Source organism: Diprion similis, chromosome 12, assembly GCF_021155765.1.
Source record: "Diprion similis isolate iyDipSimi1 chromosome 12, iyDipSimi1.1, whole genome shotgun sequence".
Classification (NCBI taxonomy): Eukaryota; Metazoa; Arthropoda; class Insecta; order Hymenoptera; family Diprionidae; genus Diprion; species Diprion similis.
In genome coordinates this window covers 9,231,777-9,254,548 of record NC_060116.1, presented here as the reverse complement: position 1 = coordinate 9,254,548, position 22,772 = coordinate 9,231,777, and the positions used below count along the sequence as shown (strand labels likewise).

General features: G+C 41.1%; 1 protein-coding gene across 6 annotated transcripts; it reads right to left on the bottom strand.

Moving 5' to 3' along the window:
- On the bottom strand, window positions 1-22,417 carry LOC124413603 (protein unc-13 homolog 4B). 6 transcript variants are annotated; one of them, XM_046894319.1, is made up of 18 exons: window positions 16,059-16,297; window positions 12,177-12,350; window positions 11,298-11,538; window positions 5,260-5,424; window positions 4,974-5,152; window positions 4,847-4,891; window positions 4,368-4,527; window positions 3,726-4,249; window positions 3,493-3,642; window positions 3,226-3,363; window positions 2,891-3,088; window positions 2,515-2,806; window positions 1,871-2,425; window positions 1,415-1,721; window positions 1,137-1,211; window positions 682-805; window positions 398-591; window positions 1-315 (listed from the first exon to the last, which is right to left on the bottom strand). In XM_046894319.1, the coding sequence occupies exons 1-18, from the start codon at window positions 16,154-16,156 to the stop codon at window positions 221-223; spliced, it is 3,714 nt and encodes a 1,237-aa protein (XP_046750275.1). In that variant the 5' UTR covers window positions 16,157-16,297; the 3' UTR covers window positions 1-220. The 6 variants fall into 6 exon arrangements, with proteins under 6 accessions (XP_046750275.1, XP_046750277.1, XP_046750276.1 ...); XM_046894321.1 differs by lacking the exons at window positions 12,177-12,350; window positions 16,059-16,297 and adding an exon at window positions 22,249-22,417; XM_046894320.1 differs by lacking the exon at window positions 1,137-1,211 and having other exon boundaries at window positions 16,059-16,265.
- Between the last annotated feature and the right edge of the window lie 355 nt (window positions 22,418-22,772).

Below are 22,772 nucleotides of genomic sequence, written 5' to 3'. Positions count from 1 at the left end.
TTTTCTTTATCGTGTTATTTTAAGTCACTTTTGTGTCAGACTATTAAGATTCAAAAATGTGCACTTTTACTGCACCGTACTCCGATTATTCGTTATCTTTAATTATACCCCGATCGTAGTATTACAGCAATGCAGCCGACGATTTGTCTTAAACGCTGATATTTCGTCAAACTGCTACCAACGCCTACGTTCACAAACTTATATATTTACGTATCACCGATTATCTAGATTCAATCTTTGTGTTAAGTTTCGACATAAAGTCAACAGCCCGGTCGTCCCCCTTTCTGTGCTCTAATGCGCGAACCACGTCTGAATCTGCGAAAAATAAATTTCAAATTCATCAATCTTGTCGCAAACAGTGATACCAATTCTCATGAATGTCCGCATTGAAACTTACTGTGCATTGTTGGTCGAGAAAGTTTCAAATGAATCTGTTCCAGGGAGTCGAAATCCCGGTCAGGACCAGTTTCCGGGATTTCACTGAAGGCCAGGAAGGCCTCAGCCATAAATCTCGTCCTGAGAAAGTCTTTGTCCTTCACCTCAAACGCTATGATAGCATCTTTCGTTTCTCTCAGCTCCGTCGTCAGTGAACTGTTGCAACAAGGAAAATTTCTCAAATTCACGCTCGCAATTTTAACGAGAGATTTGCCTACAAAGTAGAAGAATGCCGATTCTACCTACATGCTAAAGATTTCATCGAAAAGCGGAAACAGGGTTTCTTTGAGGACTCGTGTCTTCGGTTGTTTTATGTGAACGAACCTCTCCTCTGGCAGCAATCGTATTTTAACGTAGGAATCACACTGACCTGGAATAGAATACATGTTAAATCTTACGAGATCAGTCGTATTCATAGATTTTCGTGCATGGAACCAGTTTCCCGATGGACACAGCGGTGCATGCAGAGATCATTTGCTATTGGCTATAAGGAAGACAGATATATATATAATGACAATGTACTATGGGACAATTCATTGACATACACGTGTGTCTATTCGATGCTATTAATTATGGAGCATTTCATGATTCATGCATTTTTCAACGGATTTATTCAATCTTTTGATCCCAGGTATTGAGGGCAGGTATTCAGGCAATGATAGAAATTTTGATGAGAAAAAACTTATTTTCAAATGACGTACTTGACCTCCCGTCTTTCAGTTTCTTTTTAGTTTTTGATTTATAACGTAGTTTTCTCTCAAGAGTAGACATCTTGCCTATAAAATTTGAACAATAAATTAACTGTGCAAAGAAAACAGGCGTAGAAAATTTACGGAAAATCTCTCTCAACTACCGCTGAATAACTTATAAAAATTGATGAAAATATCAACAGCATATTACGAATCAATTGAGCTAAATTAAGCTCGACAGTGAATTTAAGATATTCCTCAACGTTGAAGTACAAAGGAAATCTACTTACCATTACTATCCATTGGCCTTAGATTTCTGGCGTTCATGATCTGAATTTTCAATAAATTATCGATAAAATATGCTCTAACAGTCAACTGTCCGTGCCTAGACTCCTCGATGGCTTTTTGCTCCTGTAGCCTATCCTGATTGTATCGATGAATCAACGCGGCCGTCTCGAGACCGTGAAGTTTCAAAAGCTCCTCGATTTTCTCGAGTATGTGAATATTCGACGTCTCGTCTGCCCCAAGATTGAAGAAACGAATTAAGGTGTGCAGCGTCCGGTGAAGGTTAGCATAGAACGAAGGTGGCCTCCTCCTCTGCAAGGCGATAAACAACAATTGAGCATAACAAGACCCTTGACTCCATTCGTTAATATAAGCATAGACTAATATTGAGTTTTGTTTGAGAATAAGGAACCGAACGAAACGTTTTACCGATTTATTCATCCAGCGTCGAGTCAACTTACCTCCAAATTGCTGTTAACGAGATCGTACAAAGTCTTCGACATGATTTCCCAAATGACTAAAAGCACTCTCGCGAAATTGGTCTCGTTCAAGTTGTCGTGAAGAGTGGTAATGTTGGAATCGAGGTACTGGAGAAGCCTGTCCATGGCGTTGCTCGTCGTGTCGATCAGTTCAGCACCTTCTTCCAAGTACCTGCTCATCGCCGGGGTCATTTTGCTCGCAACAACCTCGAGCAACTCGATAATCTTATTGCTCACTGTGTCGGTGGCGTTGTCGATGACGAGCTGAAGCGTTTGCCGACACCGTTCAGCCTCCTGCTGAGTTTTGTTCGCCGCCAGACACTCGACTATACTATGAAGTCCCAAGTCCTCGGCAAGGGGGCCGATCGACGTGCGGATGTAATCGATGTTGTTGATGGCGAAGCACCACGCGTTTGAGACCTCGAACTTTTTCTCGTACACGCTGCTGTTGTTCTCCAAGTCGTACTCCTGCTGCGTAGCCTCTTCCGCCTTCCTCGCCATCTTATCAGCGTATTCCACGGAGCATCTGCAGATATCCTGGAACACGAAAACGATTCTGATAATATCTTCCGGGTGCTAAAGAGTCTTTCGTGCGGGTTTGCACTCTGTGAAGGTGGAAAACTCACGTCGATTATTTTTGCGACGAAGGTGTAAGATCCTTCGACGTCTGGCCAGGCCAACTGCGTCCAGAAGACCTTGATTTGGTAGAATATTGTCAACGTGTCAACGGCACTTGAGCTGTACTGAACATTTGAGTCTACCGGTTGCAGGGTGTCAAATTCAACGGCACGTTCTATCCGGCGCAAGGCCTTGAATACCGCGATGTCGAGCCAGTGAGCAACTCCGGCACGAAACCACTCGTGGTAGCTTTGAATCTTCATGTACTCCAGGCCGTCGGCACACAGGACGTGACCGAGTCTACGAAGCGAATCAGTTTAAGGATAGAACACAGCTGTACGGAATAAAACGACGTGGGGTCAAATTCATCGCATGCCTACTCACATTGCGTATCTTTGTAGGGTTAAATACAGCTCGAAAAGCGTCGTTCCCAAGGCCAATTCTTCGCTCGTTCCATCGCTGTTCTCGATCTCGATTCTCTTCAACCTCGCGCATACGTCTTCAACGATGATCATGCACATGTCGCTGATCCGTTTCTCGTAATGGACGTACAACGTTCTCGCGTAAGGGAAATTTACTTGCCTGAAAATTATTGAACGTGGTTTCTAAATACTCGCAACTTGATAATAAAATTTAATACTTCAGGGGATACACTAATCAGAGTTCGAACTGTCTTTATGCTCAGATTAATTCTCTGAGAAGCTGTCACGTTTACTCACTTTATGAAGACCTTGTCATAGAACTCTATGGCTCGTTGTAAATCGGCCCTAATCAGCTGTATGACCTTGATGTAGTAAGTGAGCATATCTTTATCCTCTACTCCGTCCGCTGAATTGTTTTTCAGTAAGTAATCATACCTGTTGGAACGCAAAGAAAACTTTTACTCAAACACCATTCAGCTTCAACGAGACTTCGGAGTATGTCGTAAAATCCAAATGAATGAAGTCGTAAAACAAACAAATGCTTATTTAATGCTTTCAACCCACCATTCCTCAGCCCCCTGGATAACCGTGCCTTGAAGAGCTTGCATCACATCTGATCTCGGTCCCTCAGGCTCGGGAAGCCATCCGTACATGTTGGCAGGGAATAGGTCAAGGTCTTCCGATTTTTGCAAAGAGTCTATGGACGACAGGATGCTGAAATACAGACATGATAACTCTTTTCATTCCAAGACAGATCAATGATTATAATTGTTGCATCTGGAGCAGCAATGTCTCACCCTAGAATTGCGCCCAGTTGATTAATGGTGTTCTTATCACCCGCGGTGGATTTTCGAAGTTTTCTAATGCTGTTCAAGCAGGAGTGCAAAAGCTTTCTAGTCGAGTCCCAGAATAGTCGTATCTCGTCGTCGGAGAAAAGGTTGTTTTCCATGGGCCTCAAGAGGTCGAGCGCCAGCTTGTTGAACAGGGTGAAACTGAGAGGGTGTTCCTGGTGCACCCTGGTGTATTCGACCCACTGTGCCAAGGCCACGTTGCGAGCGAGAAGCCCACGCTGAGCACTGTGCTGCAGTATTATCGCCTCGGCTGGGCCTGACCAACGCCCGCACCAGCAATACTTTTCGATTTTTTCCGACTCTATTTCGTAGAGGAGAAGGATGCGCAGAAGGTGTCTGTGCTCCTGGGCAGCTACCTGGGCGTTGTGTTCCGCACTGAAGGCTAACCTCAGACGAACAACACCGCGACGTTTCGACTTGTTCTTTTTCTCCAGGGAATACCACATTGTATGACCATTCACTGGAATATCCTGGATAAAAGTTCCAATGTAAATGCAATTAGAAATGATGGTACAGTCAGGGTTGAGATTTTCTAAATTTAGAATTTGACGCGGTAAGGAAGAGTCGATATGGAGAACGAAAACTCACCTTCAGGGCTATTTGGCACTTTCCGATGAATTCATTGTCGTGATTACCGGTTGTTGCTGTCAGCGCAATTTCTTTGGCGAGTTTAACCAGTCCACGAACACCCTTGACGTCCTTTACCTTGCTCATCTTCTCCGGGACGGTTTCAGCAGCATCGAAATCCCTGTTGATCACAACAAAGAATATCAGACGTGTAATTGTTGGTTAAAAAAAAAAAAGAACAACAGTCACGTGGTTATTAGCCAAGTGCATTGTACTCTAACGAAACATCATCATCGTCTTCTGACTTTAGATTATGGAGAAAAGAAATCGTTCAAAGTTCGCTGGGGATTTAAACTTGCGGATGATGAACATATTGCGTGTTCTCACATGTTCACGACGATCGACGGCCTATGACTAGACTGATTCCGATATACTCAGTGTTTAAAATTGATTTGAACAATTGTGCGAAAGGGAAATTGAGAAACGTTCGATCAACTTACCATACTTCAAGATTGAGCACATCATTCTCAGCATCTTCCAACGGTCTAAACGACAAAAAGAAATCATGTCAAAGAGGCTTAGCAACAGTTTCGAAACTCTAAATTTGAACGGTGACAATCAACTCACAGCTCAAAGTGTTCTTCCCATACAGGACTCAGTGTCGACGTCTTTACGGCAGTGTTGTACCTCCTCGTAGGTACAGACTCGAGATACAGAGCACAGAAGGGGTCGCTTTTACCATTGGAATCCTTAGATACCAGTTCCTTTGCTTCTATGACTTCGACGTTGAGATGCATTTCTGGAGCCTGAATTAAGACGCCCGATTATTCTTTTGCAAAAAATTGATTTTTTTGCCTCAAAGTTCATCGAAAAAAAGTGATTGCCCCAAGTGAAATCTGGGCAGAACTAATACCTCCATGTTTTGAGCTTGCTCGAGGACCTGCTCATGGGTCTGGTTATCGATCTTGAAGGCACCCTGCAAGTGATTCAGAAGCGATTCCTGGCTGCACTCATTTGTAACGTCAAAGCCGATTTGGTGCTGGGTTAGGTACACCAGTGACGTATAGAGTTCTTCTATCTGAAAATTAATAACCATTTCTGAAAATACACAACTTGAAGGAATGTGATCGTGTAAATCTCCAGTTTAATCCGATATGCAAGCCATTCTTTGTCTGTCGATATAACATAACGCGAACGTGCAATTCTCAAACAAAGCGGTCTCAAAGTAACTTGAACTATTCTAAACGTCATCGGAAACCCCCAGATCCGAGGTGCTGGACTGTGGAAATTCATTCTGGGCCCCTGATATTGCACTCGAGAAACAGTAATAGAATCCGAGCAGCGCTTTGAATAATTCGCATTGTTTCAATACATGCAAACGCTCTCTCATGATTATGATCAAAAGTCATCCGATAAATTAGCTGGGGTCACTCCTTGTATTCTCAACTCACTGTCATGGCCTGTATCAGTGCGTGCGTTCTCCGTTCCAACTCGGCTTTGGGCACACCCCGAAAGGTGTTCCTTTTTCTGGCAAGGGTGTTCGCCCCACCGGGCGTGGCGGGTCGGATAACCATAATTACGTTGGGAGTGGAAGCTATCTCTTAAATTAAAAGTTCTTCGATGTTTTAGAGTCACTTTGTTCACTTCTCGTCATTGTCGGAAGTCTTACTTTCGGCACTGCGCACTTAGGAAATACAGGAATAATAATCTTAAGCACAAGATCGTCATCCTGATACTGGCGAAGGGCTTGCAGGAGGCATTAGACTAACGAGAGATGATGGCCATAGAAATTACTTTTAAAGCCGAAAATTGTCGGTGACACGCTTTTCACAAACATGACGCATTTATAAGAGTTTATCCGCGAATCTGTTTTCAGCCAACTCACTTTATTTCATAACAGTTATATACACGACTATCAAGTGAATGTTCAAACTCTTTGATAAGCATTTAAACTTTGACCGTTAAACACGTAATCGCTACATTTCACGGACTTGATACTTCGATTGCCAGACAGTATAAAAGCTTCTAAAGATAATCATGTATCGAAACGGGTGCATGAAATCCATTCAACAAATAAGAGCATAAATATTGTTTCATCAAAATGAGGTCATATCTTTACTTAGTTCATAGATGCATTCTGCAACTCGAGAGAAATTATGGACGCGGAACGAATGGAGGAAAGTGTGAACTCCTCGAGTGAGTCTTTGTGCCCATTTCCCCCTCTGGAAAAAGAGTTGATAAATTCCCCACATGTCAGACACATACGGACAAAGGTGACCCGGCACCGAGAATTCGCTACCGCCTACCCGAAATACTTGGTACTTTGCCACACACTAAATGGCGGGAAAAAAAATGGCTGAAAAGACTCGTCAACGACTTTTCTCTTTCGACCGCTTCGCGGAAGCGTATATGTGTATTCCGTACGGAAAAATTTTTCTACCTAATTTTTGCGAGATCTGAATCTGCGCTTAATTTTACTGTTTTTGCGACGTCAGGTAAGTCGATGACTTTAAAACGGACGATCACTTGTGTGTATGGAATCGATGCACCTGAGGTGAAAATTCACTGGCAATCTTAAAGTTTGCCTGCCCTAGACCGCGAGTTCTAAATTGTTCGTCTTGATGCAGAAATAGTTTGACTTTGGTTCGAAGTGGCGTCTTGTCCCAGAAATCTAGAAACCCCTTTGCTCGGAAATGTATTTTAAATGAAGAGACGGGAGAAGCTAGAAAATAGAATTTGCGCTGCACAATTAGAGACCGTGAAATTAGCAAATAACAAAAAGGGAAACACGTGAGGAGTCCTTTTTCGTCGGAAGGTCTTAGCCCTTCAATTGTACGCTGGTTTGACGCGTTTCTCAGATAGGACATTGACGCATAATAACTTAATTGCTGTCACATTAACTCTCATTGGACGCAATTGTTCAAATGTAACGCAGTTGTTTGTCCGCCATTTCAAATAGGATACGACCCAGATCGTTTAAAATCTATGCTTGCGTTATCGGATTTGCTATAGAGAAAAAATTACCCGTAAACCACGATGGCTGGAACGAAGTTTGCGATACAGAATCGACGTCAAACTTTCTACTCTGAGTTTGAATAGTAAAATAATGTTATCGTTGACGGACAAGTGTTATTTTGAAGTACCGCATTACTTCCATTATACACTTGCGAACGGTCCAAGGATCAACCGATTCAGCATTCGGAAGATACGCAAGTTGGCCAAGGCTCTTTTGAAAAGCTGTTTACTGCTTGTTTTTCGAGTACATAGTTAGCAAATATACACCATGACTCTACTGCTCCTTAATTTGAATATACCATCAACCGTTGCAAAGAGAGTTGTGCACTTGAATTAACAACCAAATAGATACCCGGTATCAGGCACGTCATTCGGATTCATTTTTAAACCAGGTTCCTGACAATTTGCCAATTTTTGTTAACATTTCTCCGGCTGTGATGTAACCTACTTTTCGAGGCTGGTTTAGTTCAGTAAAATACACCAAATTCCCACGAAGGATTCGTTGGAAGACGGAGGATCATTCCCACGAATGAAAATATTTCAGAAGTTTAAAGTGTTCTATTAACTAGTCGTATTGAAAGCTGATCTGTAATATCAACCGGAAAATTCTCAATTAAAAAAAATGTGTTTCTGTTAATTTCGTTCTCTGCTTCGTTTTTTGCAAACCACGTTCGCAAAATATATCCTTGACTGTTCACACGAATCAATTTATGTAACACGTGTAAAGCTACAGTACAGTTTCATTCAACCTTGCACACACATGATACGACGCCAAAAAACTTTTTCACTACATATTAACGGTGTCGCTCATCGCACATTCCCATGTCACTTATCGTCTGATAAAAACGATTAAGTCTACCCAATTAACGAAATCCTTCACCCGCAAAACTCGAGATCTCAATAGCTTGTTTGTACAAAGTGTGCCTTATTTTGTAACGAGTTTCGACCCCATCAATCGCACCGTGCCATCAAAACCTATGGTTACAATTCCCATTGTAATGCCTTCATGAAACCCATCGTCAGGTGAAATGAACAGGGACGAAAAGGTCAACGTTTCGATTTCGGCTCGGCCGTGGAAAGCCGGAAACCGATTGAAACCGTCAGTTACCGCGTGAAACCACATTGATCGTTGGTTAAGGATTCACTTGTGCAGGTCACGGAACCGGAGGACCAGGGCCACGAAGAAGAGACGACATCGTGGCGAACGCGAACTCCACACTGCCGGGAATAGACGGCTCGCCTCGACAGAAGCTCATCTACGTCGACGATTCTCTCGCTCGCCGTGACGGTGTATCAACGACGCCCTACGTCATCCCCCACACAACCGGCAAGGCGTCAACGAAATAGATTAGACTTAAGCGGTCAGCTGATCGAGGCGAATACAGTCTCGACCGGCCTTAAGCGGTACGTCGTTTTGCTTGCACGAGGGTGAAATATAATTATGAAAATACAGCAAAAGTTTATCGAATGATTATACAGATTGTTGAAGAAAATAATAATAATAATGATAATAATAAGCTCTGTTTTGACGAATGATAGCTTGAGTTGATTTTTATGCAGTTGACGGGAAACTCTTGTTTCTAATCAATAGCAACGAGAAGAAACGTGATAAAGACATAGTATTGCATAATTAGCAGTTACGCAATTTGATAGTTGCCCAAATGTAGATCGGAGCTCCTAACTACAAGCTAGGAAGTTCCCAATTGGCGCAGAGCGTAATGTTGTAAATTGATTACTACATTATTTTCTTCGTACTTTGACCTCGATCTCGACTATCTGCATCCGACAGTCTGGAGCTTATTAAAGCAAAGGGTGTAATGAAAAGATCGTAAAGTGTTCAGTTTATTAATATTGAATAATCGACTCCCTTTGTCTGGCAATTCCTCGTGTAAGCTCGTAGAATCAAGAGAATGTTTACCTACCAGGAGTTTAATTATACAAAGATAAGCTAGCTTAATCCTCCATAATAACATGTTTGAATCATCGTGAACACGTACGACTATAACAGGAATGGTATTAGATTTATGCATATCACACGCACCTATTCCATAAGATGATCCAGAATACCGAGCCACGAGTAGACACATCGTACATTCCATACACAACACACAACGCACAACGAGCGCCTATTTGTGTCATGAACAAATTCCACATGCCTCGAGCGTCTGGTGCATAAATATTTTTTTCCTTACGTCTAGCACATATTATTATAAACTAGGTAACATAAACGTAGGCACAACCTATATACGTGTACATGAATTTAAAAGAAAGTTAAAAAAAACACAAGTGCGGTAACAACGAGCATAAAACGCTGATCAACGGTCTCGTTGATGACTCGATCCCACGTGTGCGTTCTTATCTCACGTTAAGTGTGCATAAAATAACTGGACTGAAGACGCGTCCGGCAGAGAAAATAAATAAAGACAACACGTAGTGGAAATTTGTGTTAAAAAATGCAGAAGCGGCGCTGCACTTACGAGCTTCACCTCGTTCTTGATGCAGAGAACTTTGATCGACCTCGGTAGCCGCATGATAGTCGTCGACTGAGGGTGGAACTTCAGTGCCGTTGAAGAAGCCGAAACTTTCCTTCTTATCTGATCGGCACCTGCCGTTCTGAGATCCCCGGCACCTCGGATGCCAGAGATTCTCCTATAAGTTTTGGCATAACGTCGGATCGTCGCATGACGGTGGAACGGACTGGACTGTTAGAACTTCTGTGAAAAGTCGGCTACCCCTGACAACCCGGGCAACAACGTACGGTAACCTTTACGAAAATCAATACGAATGAGCCCGAGAAGTGATTGCGGTCAAGAGACGAGAGGCTCATTAATTTCAGACAAGCACTGTCTGTGGAACAATGTGGTAAAGTTCACTCGGACTTCTTTCCGGAATACAAGACTTCCATTTCTCCTAGTGCAATGTAATACAACGCTTTGTGAGTCGACACGCGATTCCCCGATGTTAAATTAGTATCAGCCAAAGTATAACCTGGTGGTTCATTATGCACAAGTAATTTGTAGTCGCGGTGTATAGCCTCCCCTAATTCGACTGTTTTTTTATTTTTACGAAATGAGTAATATTGATCTTCACGAAATGGAGTGTGCACTAATTTTTCAAGCATATTTTTGCTCTTCAACGTATACCCCGTCGGCACACTGGAGGTACGAGCTTCGAGTTCCCACATCAAAATCTGGACCTCATTAACTCGGAGAATTTGATAATGCAAGCGAACGGATTCCTTCGGAAGATACGTATCTGGAGTTTCGAGCCACACAGAACTTCCTTTATACATCTCGACCCCACCTCAGCTGTAACGCAACTAAATCCATTGACAACGTGGTGCACCTCCAAACCAGCAGTGATCACTTTAGATTGGACGATTATGGTCAAGGAAACTCCTAGACGAGATGAACTCTGGAGTGCAGCGGTTACTTGGGGTTAATTCAGATCTCAAAATGATCATATAATTTCTTATTGTTGAGACAGTATAATTCTGTCGGAATGATTAACTCTTCAGGGAAAATCCAGTGCCTCGTATACTATACCGAGACCTACACTGTATGCGGATAACCAATCGGCGTTCCCACTTGTGACTGAAATACGATGACATGAATTCTTATTACACTTTTTCCTAAGTAAACTCAGCGCAGCCACATGCTTCCCGTTAATCGTTTGACTTCCCCCGCAAGTGCCAGACTCATTTCTTGGATCATACGTTATCTTTCGTTGGCGTTTTATGTATCGAGGCAGACATGTTTCGCATTTTAAAATACTGTAAAGCTTACTTATGCGGGCGAAAGACACATTACTCTACAGCCAAGATTTATTGATCATTATCAAGTAAAAATTATGGATTAAATAAAAATATAATGAGGAAGAATGATCATGTAATCACAACTCGTGAGTCAGGGCACCGTTCTTTTCGGCTTTACTTACGTTCCAACCGACGGAATCTATGATGAGGTTCTGCGAATGCTCGTCCTCATCGCGGTCACTGTCGCTTTCGAGGAGAGCTTCCGTAGGTTCCCGAACGCTTCCTTCCTCGTCGCTAAGCTCTTTTTCTTGTTCATCTTCATTCGGCGTAGGAATAGGGCCTTCGGCCTCCGCCTGGGCGCGTGCTTTGGCTGCAAAGAGCGTTCCCAGATTTTCAAAGAAGCCTCCATCCGCCGCTTGGATTCTGAAAAATTGGAATTATATTATTTTGTGAGATAAAAGATTCGTGGTTTTGGATTTTTTTCTCTCTACTACTCATAGAACTCGGTATGGAGCGGTATCGTTACTAGATTTTGGCGTTGGCTTAGCGCCACATTTATTCCAGCCCAACATTCCACTTGAACTGAAACCGGTGGCCACATTTTTTTTTTAGCAAATCAAGTCCGCGTTCGTCAAAAGTAACATTAATTAAATAAGTGGATTAAAGGGTGAAAGAGAGAACCATCGAAATCAACAGATGAAAGATCGCAGCAATAGATCACATTTACTTTCCACCAACAAATCATGTAGTCACATGCTAGTTCATGCAATAGACCAAAACCATTCACTCAGAATACAGGAGTTTTGATTAGAGATTTCAGCGCCTAGATTTTCAATCTATTAAGCGCTTTTCTGACCGAATATTTTCCTCCTCCTTTCGAACAAAAATAGACTATAATTCACGATACGTGCAATTTGAAATACTAGCCTCCTCCTTTGGCATAAGGGTCGCAACATCTCCGTTACAACAACGTCATGCAAAATTAATAGAAATTGTTATAGTTGATCAATGCTAGTTAAACCTACAAGCACAATGCGTTAGTTTTTGAGTTACAGCTTCACCTATTATTAAGAATGAGGTTGTGGGCTGCGAACTTCCAGTAGATCCTAGCAACGGTGACTGGTTTCGATTCGGCAGGTTGAGACATTCGGGCACTTAACGCTGCTATCTTCCAATACGGGTGTTCTTTTTCGGTGTCTGTCATTTTCGCGTTCCGAAGATTGTTGTTAAGATCACTTAAAAGTATTTATGGTTATTGGCTTTTTATCCACAATCTCAGCGCATATGGTTATGATCACTGCAGCATGCTTCTTCCTGCTTATAGATATGACTTATTTATTCGCACAGAAGCAACGATGATGAATTGCACACATGCGATGACATGGTAGATCTACATGTCGTCGAGAGTTGTTCGAATGTCAGGTAAGCCTACACGGATTATTTTTCTTTCGAGTTAAAATAATTATAAACATGTAGTCGTATAATTCGTTAAATTTTACATTCACTGCACTGTTGTTCAATTTAGTGATTTAGGCAATCGGTTTCAGCGGCTTAAAAACTGGGTAATGACTTTCCGACTAATACACATGTTAATTTATTGGCAAATGGTCAGGACATTTGTCTGCATTCTCGGTTATGGGATCACTGCGTTACCACGACCACGACCTTTGATAGACTGACTTAAAACAGCTCGAAATATACAACTAAGAACTTGACGACCGACCAAGTAAGGAGCGATGACGTAAGAAATCCTTTTTCCCGAGCAAAATCGCAATAAGATACCCGGCATCGGTGTTACCCGCTATTAAATTAAACTATTTTCCTCGGATTCTTTGCTTCCTCATTGTATTAATTAATGAAATTACGAACTTTTCCCCATTTGCAAGTATAAGGCGTGATTGTTACAATATAACCAGACCTTGATTAGCTACGGCGATGTTGGCCGTTTTTTTTATCGTTTCCAAAAACTCGAAACCCACCTGCGGGTTCCGTTACTTGAACTACACTGAATAGCACGAAGATCGCGTAATCTGGGCAACGTCATTTATTGCAATGATCATAACCAGTTGTAAAATATTATTCAGCGAGTGACAGTTTTGAGATAGGAGAAGATTTGACTGTCTTACATTTTATCACAGGTAATTTGTGACGCATCGTTGGGCTGATAAAAGAATTATTATGAAAAGATCCGAAAATATTTGTCAACCGAATTGCGTCATGCGAACTGTCGACTTATTAAAACAGTGAAAAATAATTCTTGGAATACTAACTTCGACTTCCGAATGAAAGCAATGTCTTATTAGTTGTGAAAAATCCAAGATTGAGACTTCGCATAACAAAGTATCAGGCTTTTAAGCTTTCTATCGTTGTGAGAGCAGCTAACAAGTCTAAAGTACGCAACAAGAAATCTCGTTAACAATAAATTGTGAAAGGCGCGCGTGTTTCGATAGGATAATAGCGTATAGCGAGAATGTGTTTGTTTTACACATCAAACACATTGCACTTGACAAAGCCTGAGCGCATCAGGCCCATAACGCAGTTAAAGTGTGGATATACAGGATGAGAACAGTGTTAGTTGAAATTTAGATCTACAGTCAAGGCTGAAACGACGTATCATTGGAGAGGCCGCCGTTTGCCATATTATACTGTCACTACGACTGGTGCTGAGGAAGTTCTAATTGTTCCCGTCCCGTTTAAACTTGGTTTGCACGTCTGACGTAACGTGGCCTTTGCTTTTTTCAGCTCTTTTTCGCTAGTTTTGCTCCTTGGGGAAGTGTCAGAGTTCCGCTATGAATAACCTGGCAGAAAGAAAAGAAACCTTCACCTCCGTATCGCCGTTTCATTCTCGATCAAGACAGTCGCACAATAATTGTCAGGGCGATAAATAGTTATTTAATGATCACTAGATCCTGACCTAGTCCCTGAGTATAAATCATTTTGTTGACACTTTCAACTTCCAATGTCACGAACCGATTGAACGTGCGTACAAGATGAAATTGAAATCGATGCAATAGAGTGATCATAAGATTGTTTACTGCTTCGTTGATCAATGCCGAGTGTTGTGTGTTCCACTTATTATTCAGTGCAACAATTTCCTCCGACTCGCCGTTACGCTTCCGTGCAGTTAAATAACACCGGACAGCTTAATACACGTTATAATAATGTGCTCGAATATTTGTGTCAATATTTCATTACGGTTTTTCAATCACTTCATTACATTGAAAAAACCCTGTAAGGTATTGTATAATGATTGACAAATCAAGCTTATTCGGATTCGACTGTTGGCTGAATTGAGTTGTGAAGAGAACTGTCGAATGGAGATATATTGTGCATGTCTACTTATTTAACTCATAAATTTAGAATTCACTTTTACGACCATACGAAAGTTCGCATTGTAAGTACTTAGCATTCTGGAACTTCCGAAACGAGTTCCACTTGTGCCGATTTCATTTCGCAGTTCAATATGAATACCGCTACATTTCTCGATAAATATAGAATTGATTATGTAAATCGTATGCGTCTAAACACAGAAAGACCGGTTTTGTAACGCCCACGGACATTCACCTAGCTGGAGTCAGTATCTGGTTTATTGCTGCAGAGAAATATTGATCTCAGCTGAGCGTCTGGTGTAAGACTGATCTTGGAATGAAAAGAATCTTGTAATTTGAGGAAATGTCGCATTTATGGCACGGTCTTAACCCTTTAAAGCATATATTTTTTAAATGATCGAATGATCGTGAAAATTCTCACACGGGGGTTTTTAGGGTCACTGATTACGAATCCGCTACCAGATTTGCGAAATTCACGATGGTGGATTCAAGATGGTGGTGAAAAATTTGGAAAACTGTGGGTTCAGATTCGTTATCAGCGACCCCAAAAACCCACTTTTGCTAAATTTCAAGTCATTTCCTTGGACAGATTCTTGAAAAATGAATTTTTGCGAAAAAACGTCATTTTTTTCAGTTTGTTTATTTATAAATCTTGTATTTTAAACAATCATGCTAATTAGACCGTATTTTTATGTTCGTTCATTACTAAAGTTACTAAAAAGTGCAAAAAAACCGGATTTGAATACATAAACAAGTAAATAAATTAGAAAAATTCAATACAATCGAGGTTGGAACGTGGATTCCCATCATGCCTCAAAAGAACAAAGGATTAACAGCATTTAGATCCTATCCGCACGCAAATTTTCAGCCCCATCCAAACCTGCTTGAAAAGTGCAGCGTAAAAATAAACATCCGAAAGCTATGACGTCAATTTCCAAGGAACGATACAGTCATGAGTGTTTTGCGCTGGTGCAGTGAGGCTGTAAAAACCCGACTGAAGCTAAACGGTACAACGAATCGACTCTACACAACTTTCATCCAGAGTATAATAGACTCGCGTATAAAGTAAAAACAAATAGATACTTCGCATGATTCATGAATCATCATGATTAACCGACAGACTTACGACTCGACCTTCGATTGCCAAACTCTGGCAGCTTGGTGCCGAGTCTGATCGCGAATCTATCTGAAAAACTGATTGTAATGCGTTACGATACCACAAATGTAAAGATAGACGGAAGTCCCGACGTTCCTGATTCTTTTTAGCTTATGATGTAGGTATTTATAGACTTTACATCGCGGATAACGTCACGCCTCTCGGTGCCGTTCTTGCTAATACTCAAACAGCCTGTTATAATCGCTGCAATGCGATTGTGTATCGCTATTATTATGAATAAGACTAATATCTTATTATTCTTATTAGCGTTCAAAGAGTATTCAGACAGAATAGAAACGGCGTCAATTTTTCCAGCTTCTTCCTTGTGTTCTTTCTCATTAAATAAGTATTACATACAATTTAGTAGATTAAAATGCTATCGAAAGGGACACTAATTCGGTAAATCTTAAACGTGATTCCTTCTTAAAATAACAATTAGTACGTAAGAGTGTGTGTACCTGATTTCGTGATCAGACTTTTCCTTCTCTGCTTCCTCCTTCTCTTTATCCTCAACGATTTTTTGGTAAAAACCTTTCCACATCGCCTCCTCGTCCATGACTGCAGGTCTGTCCTTCGGTTATGGAGTAACAACGAAGCGGAGACTCCTTTGACGAATAATAACAAGCTGACGTCTTATCACGAGGTTTATCTGAGTACCGTTTTGCCTAAATTTACTCACGAATTACGTATCAAGATCTTCACTTATATGCGCAAACCTCACAAATTTTTATTTACCTTCGGAATTCCATACAGCAAAGAAAAATACAGAGTATAAAAGAGAATTTATACTAAACACGATATCACGTTTTCAAGTTTCTTGGCTAATAGAAATATGTATTTACTTTGCAGCTACACAATCTTATTCTCAGAATAAACTTTCAAAGTATTTATAACGCATTAAGCTTCGGTAAAGAATTTTCTTATTTGTCGTCACTTCAGGAACTAGAAACAATTTTCGAGTGTGCTATACTCAACGCAAATGAATTATCATCACTCTCAGTGTTATTCTTCCACCCACTAAATGCTGTTTGTTGTATTATTATGTCTCCAAGCCGGGACATTGAAGTCGAGCTCTAATCCCGACAGATAACGCCACTGTACATCACAACACAGAGAAGCAGCTGATAACACCTTAGACCATGGTCTGAGGATAACACTCGTAGAGTATTGGTTATATGGAAAATGAAATTTCACGAAGCATTATAAGCACAGTCAACTAATGTAATATGCCTCGGACGTTAAGGCGATGACTGGAGTCGCAGTCTCCGGTCTAAACTTAACTCTGACAGCTTACAAAGCAGCAACGCGAGCCATTCTCCGGCTTATACAGGTGGAACGCGCAGACCGGCATTTCCACGTTCCTTACCTCGCCGATCGAGCCGTGAACTAAAGTTACCACCTCCAGATCACGTCGCCTAGCTCACGACTTGAGTAGCCAAGCTTACCACACAGTCAGCTTTCTAGGAAGGTTGATCGTTGGAAATGAATGAGAAGCGATGATGTCACCGGCGTGAATTTAATAATAATTAGATAACCACATTGTAGTCAACTATCTGACGTTCAAACTTAACGATGTTATCTTTGTCTAAATTTTACAAATTCGGGTACCAATGGTGATAAGGAATCGGAACAATAATAATGAATGTACAATAGATATTGTGCACATTGTGATTCACCTGTTCGCGGTTTCATTATTTTTGGAGCGTAGGTAATGTATCTACGGATATGTTAACGGTTAAGAAAATTTGCGAGAGACCACAGACTTTGCCTTGACTAGGAACGCAGGGAGACTGCGGCACGTTTGAAAATCACTAAACCTGATAATTGGCGCTTGCGCTTTTTGTGAATTGGTCAGAGTCGAAGGGTTCACTTTTAGTTGAATAAGACTCGTTTCTTCTCAGTAAATTTGACGCCTGACTGTCTACCTCCTTCACTTTATAACGTTAAAATATCGAGCCTTTACAAAGTCGCGACTGCTGTGCTCCAAAGTAATTTTTAATGCAGGTTTGGATGCAAACCATAACTCTAAAATAGCCCCGTGCCGGTTGTTAATAGGCAACTTGCAGCGCATCTAAGTTCTGAAAGTTGCCAGCATGCGCGGCGCGAGTGACTAATCGTCAGGATTCCTTTTACTCTTATCCAATTGAGATCTTCATGACATTAAACCCGCTGCTAATACTGAACCAAATGTCGGTGGGAAGTACAGGGCCTTATCGCAAGCCATACTCCTCGTTTTTCATAAGAAAGACGAGCTCTTTGCAAAGAGATCTTTGATTGCAGCGAGGCAACCGGTTGCAAAATCGCTATGCACGATAGCCATCCTGGTCGTTCGGCCTCGCTGCGTTTCACCGGAAGTAAAATCACGCGTGCGTGAGACCGTACGTAGGGCTGCTACGTATATTTCGTTCAGAAAGGCATTTACCTGTCTGACTCACCTGTGGGGGGCACACGTGTGTTCGTTGCTATAGAGACGCTGGCAAGCCTATCGAAGGGAGAGAACTACAAAAGCAGGATAATTAATGCCTAGGTTGTCGAGCACGACGATATTGCGTTTAAAGGGCACCGCAGGAACAAATATTGCATGGGAAGCTGAAGAGACAATTGACGGCGAGACGATGATTTTTTGAAAAAAAAAAATATTTAATTCGGTATTTTTACGATTCAGCAACGCGCTGCAGGTGATATTCATTTTTGAAATATGTACACCTTTCCCATTTGATGTTGTATGTTGAAATGAACACGGGGTCTTATATTACGATGCAATCGTTAATTGTGCTGCATTGTTTCAAACAACATATACGAGCTACGAAATGGAAATTCAAATTTTACTCACCTATTTTCCGTTCCCGGGGAAACTTTCTTTCCGACCTTTTTGAGATGTTTTTTAAACTTGAACCAGCTGTAAGTTTTGTCCTTTGGTTTACATTGCTTTTCCAGCACACCGCAAATAACAAGGCTTTCAGTGAGGTCTCGTCGTCTTGTGATTTCCCATTCTTCTATTCCAAACTCTTTCGCTGTGCCAACCTCGTCTTCGGTGACAAGAATGAACAGATCCCCGGAATTCGTGTTCGTTGAAGAAGATGTCGAAGCCCTCGCCCTTCCGTAGGATCTCCTTTTGACGTACGGAAATTCACTGGCTATCGGTACGTACCGAGAATTTGTCAGTATCGAATCTTCCATATTAATATTATAGAGACTTTTATTGACATTGCACTTTTTCGGATTATTGTTCAGCTCGATGTTGCTCGATTTAACTTTCTTCCGAAAGGTCTTTTTCGTCGATATCAGCACTGCCAAGATCCGTTCAAAAAATTGAATAAGGTTAATCGGCATTATTTGACTCCACTATGTTCTTCGATATATCAAGAATAATATATGGATCACACTTAAAGAAACAGTTCCGATAAAAACTCAACCGCACTTTCTACGTCCCGTAACAGCATCAATTTCAAAGAATCATTCCACTAGTCAAACGTACAAGTTCTGTAATAATAACATTCAACGTTATTATTAGCCACCGGCAGGGGTTCCCACTGTTTGTACCAAGATATTACGAGCACGTCATTTCTCGGTAATATTCAGGATTTGCCGCCATAAACACAACACACCAAAGAAAGTTTCAATTCCAAGACCTCCGAAACAAGTACAGCTTCCGAAACGGTGTATCGGAAAGCGATTTGTCACTACATGTTACCCATCATACAAAAAAGGAAGAAAAAATTCGATGCCTCGGACGACCCGGGGAATACGTGCGAACCCAACGATTGAACTCGGCGAACTGAACCCCATGAGCCGAGTAAAACAGACCAACCGACGTGCTACGCCGCGTCTCTACAAGACAACAAGCATCAAGCACTTGACGTTCAACGACACACGGACGAACATGAGCTTCATACTAGAACCTCAAGAAATACGCACATCCTTTAACTTGATAATCCAGACTTACGTCGAAATCCCGTAAGACATTGACGTTCTTGTGAGAAGTTCCATTTCTGGTTTCTGAGGGTTTTTCAGACAGACTTATTAGCTTGACCTGATCTGGTGCTTGGAGCTAAGGGATAAGTCATCCAAAAACCATTTTTCGGATGACTAGATTGTTTACTTTGCTGCAGTATAACTCTGGATGAAGTTAATCGGGGAATCACGTGTGGTCTTATTATTACATATTAATACGCACATTCTTATCGGTACGTATTCTAGAGAGGATCGTGAAATCACGGTAATCCTCTCGTCTTTAATTCTCTTTAAATGATTTTGGTTAATCATCATATGTGATTATTAAACGCGTCGATAAATCACAGGTGATTATCACCATTTTATTTCACGCAACTCACGCAGGTGATTCTATTTAATCGTTGAATTTAAAACAAAATTACTAACGTACTGTTTTGATTTTTTATCCACATCAGCAGAACTGAGTGACCTTTTTCGGCTGTTGTCCTTGGGCTTCTCACTTTACGCAGAAATTGGATTAAACATGATACGTAGTAGTACATGGAACTCCTCAAGCTCGTTCAAATCGCAAAAAATACCATCTCCTGCTGGTTATGCATTGACAAATGATGATAACAACTCGATAAATGTTGATACTATTTGTGATAAATAAAGTCATTTGAGAAATCGCCGCACCCTGCAGCTACAATATCTACACAACATCATTCTTTCCACACCCTACAATATTAAATACAGCTCAAGAAATCTGCTGAAGCTTGGTATTAACCACTGCGTATTATAATTCAAGGGTAATACCAGAATAGAATTCGGCGTATCACGTGCTTCACGCGAATGAAAACCTCAAGATCAATCGTGTTTCATTTTTATCATCGTTATTGACTATAAAAGGAAGATGGAATGGCCTGAGCACGTTTCGGGTTAACAATAAGCAGATTCCGTACTACCAATAAAATCAATTGATCATTGGCTAGTGAAAATGTAAATCGTTAGGTTAAATAATTATCAAGACATGTCGATTGCATCACAGGATTTTATTTTCAGTGATTGTTCGCGCAATTGCTTAGATTCTGCTCACGCCGTTCATCGTACAACTGCAGGTAAAGGTGGACAAAGCAAACGGCTTGCACGCACTGCGCCATGTAGCTGATCGGTACGCTGTAATGGACAATGCCTTGTGACATTACCTCGGTACGAATATTGAATTGGGTATTTTGCGGACAATGGCACTTCGCTTCGTGCCTCAGTCCTAACGGCAAAACGGCAGAAGCTCATTGGGAATACTCTGAGTTGATTAATTCCAAACGGCCCGGAATCAGAGAGGCGTATATTGTCGGTTTTTATTACGCATGCAGTCTTCCTGTACTCAGAGTAATTGCTGCACGTGTCTTTGTCGAGTATCACGCCTACACGCCATGGTATTGACCCCATAATGACGTTACGGTATCACATAGGTTTTCGGGTCGTTTTATTCCCCTCTACGTGATGGTGAATATTACGCCAATGAGACAATTTTCGCAGAAGCTCAATTGCGCGGATGCTGAACATTAGTATTCTTCTCGTGTTTATGCAAAGCGAAGGCCCAAACCGCAATCAATTGATAAAATTAGAGTAGTTCGCAGGGCCTGTTAACTCGAGTGTTAATCATTTACTGTCAAAGCATTTCTGTCGTGTTAGTACACGAATTATTCGACGACTATATTCGACTGTTCGAACTACACACATACTTAGTGCTAATTAGTCACCCTGTCTTTTCACATCTAAATAATACACGTGGCCGGAATTCGTCTCTGACGTCGGTGTAGACGTATTCCGCAACCGGAAGACGGTCTAGAGTATATACGCATTTTACTTTGCAGACGCAACGATATTTATAGTCTTATCTATGAGGCGTCACTGTAACATAAGCGTGCGAAAATTAAATATAACCTGACCCTGCATGATCCTCTTGGAAATCCCCAGTGCACGATTAGAAATCTTCGTGATTTACCCGCGGACATAACTAGAGTTAGACCAGATGATCCATATGTCGTCTGTACAGTATAAATCAGTAAGATAGATTCTCCGCGGAGCTCATGCAATTAAAATCATTTGTATGCCGTGCAGATTGTCGTACGTTTTGTACACACAGGTATAATATTTTGAAAAATATATATTATATAGTTATTTTCACCGGATGAGCATCAAGTGCCTCAACTTCGAGATTACTCGTCTATGGAATAGCATTTGCAAAACCGCAAATTATGATGACAAAGGACACCGCATCCGGTATTGCGCTGAGGATGCAATAATTATCTATTCATACGTTATAAAGACGTATAAGGATTCACGTTAAGACACCGGAGTTCATGAGTGCATCGTGATGTAGTTTTTTTTTTCGAGTAAATTATAAATATCGCGGTAAAATTTTCTATAATATTGTTTTTCTCTCAACGTTTACTCTTGTAATTCCCATCAGCGAAAAATGATCACTTCTTACAACCAGTCGACTTCAATGCATCCGTATAACAATCTCTGATTATGGAAAACTGCATCGGAACGTTTTTGTGAATTTGAAAAGAAATGAAAAAGTAAAAGTTTTTTAAAAACACATAACTTGGCCGAATGACTTCTTTTTGTTCACAATGTTGGGAACAGATGAACTCGGTCTAAGACAAGAAGATTATGATATGTTAGTAAGTTTTGAGCTGCACTTACTCTGGAGTACTGGCCAGCAGCATTCCTGGAGCCGCAGCCGTATTGTTCCCAATCGCGTTGAGGGTCAATTTCTTGTCCGATATTCCTCGGTTGAGTTGTTTCCAAAATGCCCAGGATCTCATCTTCGAAGCAGTCGAATTGTTATCCACTCACGTGCACTGATTTTTTATTTAGTAGAATCGTTCAAATGAACAATACGATGCAAGAATAAAAATTTTCAGGTCTATCCATGCCGTTAACACGATTGAAATGAATTGCGATGTGGAACGCAATCTTATTTCACTCGGCAAATGTCTTCTATCATAAAACATTAGTCACACGTGTTTAAGGTAAGCGTAGAGTCACTGATAAGAAAGAAGACCGATCTGAGACTTCCGAGTTATTTCGTTCCGATCATCATCCAAAACACCAAAAGTGTACTTCGATACATCGTGGAGTAATATTGATTCAATTCGATATTCAATTATAATCGTGGGCTTTAATTTAATTATAAATCATTTGCAAATTTCTGATCACGTAATCCC